Source organism: Poecilia mexicana, unplaced genomic scaffold (assembly GCF_051168715.1).
Source record: "Poecilia mexicana isolate PSO_F unplaced genomic scaffold, ASM5116871v1 scaffold_23, whole genome shotgun sequence".
Classification (NCBI taxonomy): domain Eukaryota; kingdom Metazoa; phylum Chordata; class Actinopteri; order Cyprinodontiformes; family Poeciliidae; genus Poecilia; species Poecilia mexicana.
This window is the reverse complement of record NW_028263392.1, coordinates 2,321,803-2,330,123: the sequence shown is the minus strand read 5'-3', so window position 1 is coordinate 2,330,123 and position 8,321 is coordinate 2,321,803. Positions and strand designations below refer to the sequence as shown.

Here is an 8,321-nt window from a genome sequence, read left to right as displayed (position 1 = left end):
AACAGCTGAAGGTAACATAGTTAATTTATTGTGCTATAAAATGGAATTATGTGCCTGATTTCCCTGATGCCCTCGGGAAAGAGGTTCCGCAGCATCCGGTGCAGGTCCACCAGGTTCCGAAACAGTTTTTTCCCACTTGCCATCAGACTACTGAACTCTAAACCGCACTGCACTTAAAATTTGGTCTCCACTTTATGCCTTGCACATGTACAGAACTAAATAATTTCTATTTTAACTGTCATTCCTGCACTTTATAGTTTATATTTATATTCATATTTTTATATTGTATTTTATTTTATTTTGGAGTAACCTCACAACATTGAAAGCTCAAAACACTGTCCTGAGCCGTATGCAACGAAATTTCGTTCTGTATACACCTTGTGCATGCAAAATGACAATAAAGTCAATAAAGTAAGTAAGTAAAGGAAAACACATAAACATATAAAGCGTTTCATTTGCTATATTTTGGAAGCTCAAAAACCTTGTAAACTGGATCTACTGCTGCATCTTTATTTTTCAGTATAACGTGAATAAAATAGCTTCATGTCTCATGAATGAAACTCTGTACAGAAACTTGTAAATTCTAACCTTATGCGTACACCATACAGTTATAGTTATGACTCTTAAAGAAACTCTTCACGCCTTCGCCCCGGTGTGCTGTGATACGTCTACATCCTGGTAACAAGCTGGTGGACGGCGGCGCCCTCCATCCTCTCCTCCTCCGCCAACACCTTCCTCTGGAACTCCTGAGGGACGAAACAGGAGAGCTGAGAAGTTACGGGATTTTATTTTAAAGGATATTGAGCTCTAAGCGGAATAGAAAAGATAATCAGAGAAAACAGATGACAAACTTCAGTGTTTCTTATGGTCGTTTTATGTAACAAACCAACACAGAGTAGAAAACAATTCCAAAATGGATGGACAAGAAATACTCCAATTCTCTTTGCTAAAATAGATCAAACTTATTCCAGTATCATTTTAACAGACCAGGTCTTGTTTGGGCCTGGAGCAGGAGTGAACATCCACCCAAAAAAATTCTAGAAAAAATGAGAAAAAAATAGTTAGAGAAAAATCTTTTTGCGATTACTCTCAGAAATGTCCAAAATACTTTATCAAAAATGTAAACGATTAATCTAAAGTTTTCTGATTTGGAGGGGGGCGGGGGGTTTCTAGCAAAGTTTTGATTTTTCAGACTCAGAAATGTTCTTGTTTTTCTCGAACATTTCTGAGACAAATCTCAGAATTTCAGATTTTTATTTTTTTGGTGGAAAACTCTTTGAATTAAAGGGAAAAAAGAAAAGGAGAAAAACAACAGGGATAAGATGCAGATTAAAATGTGAAGAAACAATCGAACAAACATAGAACATAGATCTGTGTTTTGTTTCAAACACCATCAAAGAAACAGTTAAATGTTCAATATGCTTGTTTCTTGTCCAGAACCAAACTTCATTATTTCCTTCTTGTTCAGCCAGCCTGTCATCTTCTCTAACTAAATAAATAAATCTGACTTTTCTGTTTGTTTGATTTTGTTTCTTCCGTTCGTCTCTCACCCTGAAGCTGTGGAGTCTCGTCCGTCTGTCCTGCAGAGTCTTCTCCTGCCTGGACGTCACTTCTGCTATGTGCTTCCTCCACTGCTGCTCTCTCTCCTGAAACACCAGAATTTCCCACAGTCAACAGTGATGAATTATTAAATATACTGTTAAAAAGACGGAAGGAAAAAGTACGGACCCAGCTATGCCTCACTGCCCTGAGAATTACAAAATGAATGTGAAAAATCAAAAAGATTCCATATTTGACCTTGACCATCGATGACCTTTTACAGTTGCACTTGGTGTGATTCTTTGTAAACATGTGACCACTTGTCAGAATGCTGGTTTCCTTAAACGTTTTAAACCACTTTGAATAATAAACTCAAACTTAGCGAACTGTTTGATATCTACGATCAGCTGGAATGTTTCTGTGATTGAATCAAAATGACTTTTCTTTGTACAACATGTGTTTTAAATCGGCACTATAGTGTATATACAATGAAATGAATATAAAAGACTTTAAATCCATTGGTTTCCTGGCACTTTCTTGGCTTTTAAATTGGTCCGATTGCAGTTTTCTGTAAAAAGTCTGACCTGCCGATTCCGACTGTGGCCGATTCCAATTTTCTGTTCTGGTATGTTGCTAAATATAGCAAAAAATTGTTGAGTTGGCAACAGTGGAGTGACTGAGGTAAACATGCAGACATGACCTGTTGGGCCAGACTGTCGGACCAAAAGAGGACAGAGGTTAATCACACCTTTGCCACGCTAGATCAGATCGGCTAGATTTACATGTATCGGCCGATCACCAATCTCCCAAAATTAAAGAAATCTGGGCCAATTTATTGGTGCATATGGTATTTCACACATTTGAAAAAGATTGAGGTTTTATTTATACCTGTTTGGTTACATTGTCCTGTTAAATCACCTGGTAGTACCCAGTATGCACCCACCCATCCCAGTCAGTTTTCTTATATCGGACAGTTTGGATGCTGATGTAACCACAGCAACCAATTGGTTGCAATCACCAAACTTCAAAACTCTGAGTGATGCTTGTAGAAGATGCCAGTCTCCTCAGCCCAGCAGTCAGCAAACTCATTCTGCTTCGCTCCAGGCTCCCAAACAGACGTGTGGTGAAAAAACCACTGCTGGCGGTTTACCCCTGACCTCACAGTGGTCTCTGGTGGATCCGGTTCCCTTCTGTTTGTGTGCTCTTCAGGAAAATTTGTAAAAGACGGAGAGGACTGGAAATATGTTCTCCTTCTGTATAGAAGGACTTGACATGGATACATGTGAAATGGTCGGTTGCGATTGCTCCAAATGACCCGGGCCTGCCATCTATTAACATTTCTGTCATGCTGCGTACTTGTGTGTATGTGCGCGGGTGTTTCAACAGCTGTAGAGGGTGGAGGAAGTTGATGTGAGCAAGGGAGACATTTAGCTCAATGTCTGTCACTTTAAGGCGGAAGGCGAGCTGACACACATGTGGAGGAGGTGAAATCAGGCAAACCTCCACATCCTCAAGCACTTACTTGAGAGCTACTTTTGCCAGTAGACCTTATTCTGTATGTGTAATAATGCTAACTTGTCTAATCTGTTCATGTATGTGACGTTGATTTAGCTTCAGAACTGACAAGAGAAAAGTTACAACAGCTGCAGATTAATAAATAAATTTAAAGTATCATCTGCGTAACACATGAAACCTTTTTGTTGGGTTCCAACTGGGGCATCACTTGGTCCACCCAGACGTTTTGCACAGCTGAATGGTTGCCATGGGAGGTTAAAGGATTTCTCAAACAAACCTAACTTTTAGGATTTAGATAATGCAATCAAAAGATGTACACCAATATCTACATATGGACCTTATAGAGGTTCATATGTAGAAAACTCACAGTGGCCAGCGTCAAACTGTAACTCGGACAGAACGCTGCCCACAGCTGCACCGGTTCTCTCTTCCCCCGAGAGATGGGTTATGATATTCAAAAGTTGACTCATGGAGTCATGTCAGCCACTTCGCTGCAGTTACTGAAATGTTCTTGTTTGGAGTTTGCAAGGTCTGGCCTTTGCTCATGCAACGACACTAGGCCAATCAAGGAACTCAAGTCTGCTGTCAGTCAAACCGCTTGGCATGGCAGGATCTGATATCGGCCGAGACGAACTGAGGTAGAAGCAGTTACGACACTGCAAAGGCAATTAATAGTGTGTTGTGGAGCAAAAGAAGTACTCTGAGTTTTTTTTTTTAAATCTCAACCAACCAGCAAACCTGCCTACCTACTTTCCTTTGCGGCAAAATAAAATGCTCTAGGAATATGCCATATTTACTCATTTTTTCTGTCCCGAGAGGGCTGGTGGAATTTTGTTCTCTTGTTTCTGAAGCAGACTATTCCTCTAACTAACCTTAAAAGTGCATTTCTAGCTACATTAAGTCTGCATTTGAGGTTTTGCCAAAACCCTGAACTTCCAATAATTTGCGGCTGCACAAATCTGGTTTAGATTTGTTGCAATCAGAAAGAGTGTGTATGACTAAATGTTTAGGTGGGAGTGTAACAGAAAGTCCACTGACCTTTTTTGTGAGGGTAAATGTCTTTTTATTTAATTTCAGACCCTAGCAGAAACATTGATGGCCACAGCAGGTCAGGTCCCTCGCCGGTTTAACACACTCCTGTCAGAAACGAAGCCTTCACAGCTGTTTTTTGTGTGTGTACATTCCACATCTGTGAGGGTGACCATCTGTTTTGGCAACTGTGTATGTTATTTTGTTTGAGTCCACACGCCGAACACGCAGATTTCTTTTTTTTTTTTTCCCCTAACGTGCCAAATGTGTTCCTGCCGCTGCTTCGTGTGTGTTCGTCTATGCAGGCGTGAACTACTGATAAGACCTGACTGTGGGCCAGACTTATCTTTCCATGGGAGTGAATCTGATTTAACCCACAGCTATGAAGTGAACCTGGATGGGAAATTAACACTCTTTGATGAGGGTCAAAAATAAAAACTCTGGTCCACCTAAAACCCTAAGTCTTGTTTCAGTTGATGTGAACTCTGGTGTGAATGCCAAGTGACTTCCTCCAAAAGCAGGAAGTGGACCACAGCACAAGTCATTCTGAGTAAATACAGCCAAAACAAACGCTCAAGTTTTAGCGCTAGCAAGAGAAATGGCTTTAACCAACGACAAAAGACAACCACTAAAATCTGATGTCATTTCATTTTCATTCACATTCCGTGAAACAGGAAGTTGTGCTTAATGTCTTTTTCAGAGGTCGTTGTGTCGTTTCCTTCATTAGTTCTTGGTGCAGCGCCCCCACTGGCGAGGAGGGTACAGGTTTTTCAAATTGGTTTGTTTAACCCAGTGCAGTGAAAGGGAACTGTACCCTTTCACACTGCAAATATTGGAGATTTGGTCCCCAGTTGAACTGAGTCTACCAGACTATCCAGTGTGAAAACACCACAAACAAGTATGAGATCTGGACTATTTACAATCTGTAGTCCAAAATAGTAAATGATGCCTGGTGAGGCAGGAACTGTATCAATCTTCACTAACCTCGTGTTAGTAAACCCATTTCCTGTTGTGAATTTGGGTTAGGCAGTTATGGAACTGATCCAGTTCACTCAAGTCACTTGCCAAAAATAAAACTTGCTCCCACTGTTGGTCCTGACGGCGACAATGAGCTCCTTACAAACCAGTTATTAACAGGAAGCTTCTGATGAAACACTTGAGGGCTTCGATCCAAACTCCTGAGTGCTCTGCCTCCCCCCAAAAACCCGGCAAACTGCTAAGTGCGCCGACGGCCAGAGTGATCTGTCATTACACCCATCAGCTTCAGTTACTACTGCTTGGCTGCTGCATGAAACCTGTGTGTGAGTCTTGGCAAAGCATGTGGTCTCTCATCATGCTGGTGATGACAAACAAGCTGCCAAGGTTTAGCCCATTTCACTTAATAACTGAAGCTGCTACATTGAGCCGAAGTTTGGAAATAAATACTGTTTGCTTTTACAGATGTACAGACTTGTTTCGTGTGTGTGTGTGTGTGTGTTTGATAACCTTCTTGCTGACTTCTATTGCTCTGAGTCGTTCTTTTTCCTGCTGCTCCCATTCCAAGCGCCGGCGGGCCTGACGCACGCAGACATGGACGATCAGAAATGTCGACGTGGTGACAGTTGATGTCCTGATTGGTGGCTGTCGTTCCTCTTACCCTCGCCTCCTTTGTGTCTTTCCAGTTTTCCTCCAAAGCTCCCCGGTCGTCTGGGGAACCTCTGGTCGAGCTTCCTGACGCTCCCAGAAATGCGTAGTCCTCCTCTTTACACAAACCCCTCATTGACTAGAATCAGGCGGACAACTTGCTTCAGAATCAACCAACCAAATATCTCAAATTGTAACTTCAGTGATGCCGATGCCAGGTCTGGCATTAGCCAAAATAAAGTGAAATGTCTTCTGCAAGTTGGACCCCAGACCTTGTTCAAATGAAAGGAATTTGGTGTGAGATATTTTGTGCTGCATTTGTGCAGCAGAATTTTTTTTGTTTGTGCTTCTATCATTTAAAAAAAAAACATCAGTATGTGTGTCCAGAGGTCATCAAAGGTCAACCAGTCAGTCCACATTTACAAAAAAATCAAACAAAACGCAGAGCCAGTCAACTGTGCTACGTTTGGGATGCAACAAAATTTGTTTGTGCTGTTATAAGTTTTAAGATAAAAAAAAATAAAAAAATAAAAATTTTCAGAGGTCACGAGAGATCAAAATGACAGTGGCACAAAACAAACAAAAATGTTTGCTGCACAAACGCAGCACAAATGTTAGACATCAGTTTCGTTTGAAGGAGGTGGGGGAGCAAACTTCAGGTATTTCCTGATTGAACTACTTAATTCAACTGTGACTTTACACGAGCAGCAGGTCAGAATGTTTCAAAAGCAGAGAAGCCACTGTGAAATGCTGCACAGCCACTTGCTATATGAAGTTAATAACGCAGAAGTCAGTCAGTCTTCACATCATAACTAGTTGTTTTTTTTAATAATGGATTTTTATTTGATAGTATTAGTGGTGGAGCATGATTAGAATTTTTAATCAAGTGAATTGCAGCATAAGTAGTTAATTGCAATTTTTTACATCTTATTTTAAAGCTACATACCAACAAAATAAGCAACATCTTCCATTAAAAATTAATAGGAAAGCAATCTCTGCTATTATTGTGCATCCTTCAAAGGGAGGCCACGACAAGTAGCAAACACACTGCTGCACAGGCAGTACAGGATTAAAGCATAATTCATATAAATAAAAGTAGAACTTTACACACCTTAGACATGGGGATACTTTGGAATCGTTTCACGTGAGACATCGTTGCAGGAGATGGTCGTACAGCTCCCTGTTACGCAGACAATTGTGATTCTTAATCTATTTTAAGATGTGGAATTAATTCGAGCAAACCCTGAGCCCAAGGAAAAGATCATCCACTCACCTGTTTGACCAGATAAAGTGACAACCTCAAGGCTTCCTCTCTGATGTTGGGCTGTTGTGGATCCATCTGATCGACCTTATGGAGGTTTTTGACCAATGACCACACACTGCTTCCATTCCAGTCACTTCCACAGCACAGTGGCAAAAGTGACACTTGTTCACTAATAAAAACTCAAGCGGCTAAAAGAGAGCATGGGATCATTATGCTGGCATGTAGCAATATGCTAGCTACGCCTGAAGGCTAATAAGTAGAAGGTTTTGTTCTTCTCAGTTTTGTTTGCAACCCTTGCTGATTTGATCTTTTTAGTAATTTTTTTAAATTACTTTTTATAAAAAGGAATACAAATAATAAAAATTGCAGTGAATTGAGGAAAATAATGCTACATTGATCAGATTCATGTGTCTTTGTAAAAGAAATCACAAGTATATTTTCACTCATCACATCTTAACGGAGGTAACAGGATTTACAGCAGGTTGCTAACGGAGACCATCCGACCAATCAGATTCAAAGTGACAAGAATGGTGACAGCTTGAGAATTGTTTATGTGTAGTATTTCTATTTAATAATGACAAAATGGTTTTGTGGCTGTCTTGAGAAATGACAACATTCTGGTTACTAAGGAAATTTCCTCCCTACTTAGAGGAGACGCTGAGTCTACTTACCTGAAGCACTTACTGGGCGTCAGTTCAAATGAAAAGGTTCTGCTACATTCAGTACACTCACAAAGTAGTTCTTCAAGAAAAAAATCTGGAGGGGATAAAATCATAAAGGGCGAAAAAGCTGCACATCTGAAGATGAGCAACTATAATAAAAGTGTTACATTTTTGTAGATGGTCCATATTCAGGTAACACTGCAGTTGGGTCAATTGGAGGAGTCTGCCCAGCTAACACAGGATAGCATGAGTAGAAGATTAGATGAATGGAGTTAGCTTATGTCATGAAACTCAAAACATGCTGGATATTACTCCCTTGTTGCTTTTAGCTAAGGAGTGCTAAAGAGGCTTAATCATGTTCGGGCCCTGTCCATTTGGTAGGTCACATCCAGCCATGGTGGCTGAATCTGATCCAGTTAAAGTTAAAGAGAGAGCAGGGTCATAACTTTAATACTTTGTTGGCATAACCGCATGGACAGTTCTCTGACCTCAATCTCTCCTTGGCCTGTGCGTGTGTGTGTGTGATTTGTTAGCTAACGTGTTAGTCTGGGCTGATTGTTCCACGATCCTCAAGGTGACGTTACATTTTTAGATTAGGATTTGGACTTAATTTGTTGCTTAGTTTTTGTAAAACTAACAAACATTCAAATATTCAATGCTGCAATGTACTCCTCAAACTGAGTTATGAT

General features: G+C 40.5%; 1 protein-coding gene across 1 annotated transcript; it reads right to left on the bottom strand.

Annotated features, from left to right (window-relative positions):
- Positions 1-516: 516 nt before the first annotated feature.
- Positions 517-7,144, bottom strand: LOC106910094 (uncharacterized). Its single transcript, XM_014976673.2, has 5 exons — positions 6,818-7,144; positions 5,720-5,845; positions 5,569-5,637; positions 1,551-1,646; positions 517-746 (listed from the first exon to the last, which is right to left on the bottom strand). Exons 1-5 carry the CDS (start codon positions 6,857-6,859, stop codon positions 669-671), a joined length of 411 nt encoding a protein of 136 aa, XP_014832159.1. The 5' UTR covers positions 6,860-7,144; the 3' UTR covers positions 517-668.
- Positions 7,145-8,321: the final 1,177 nt, after the last annotated feature.

Coding starts and splice junctions, on each gene's coding strand:
- LOC106910094 (XM_014976673.2), bottom strand. CDS start 6,859: ATGTCTCACGTGAAACGATTCCAAAGTATCCCCATGTCTAAG. Junction 5,846..6,817: donor AAAGTATCCCCATGTCTAAG/GTGTGTAAAGTT, acceptor GCCTGATTCTAG/TCAATGAGGGGTTTGTGTAA. Junction 5,638..5,719: donor AAGACACAAAGGAGGCGAGG/GTAAGAGGAACG, acceptor TGCGTGCGTCAG/GCCCGCCGGCGCTTGGAATG.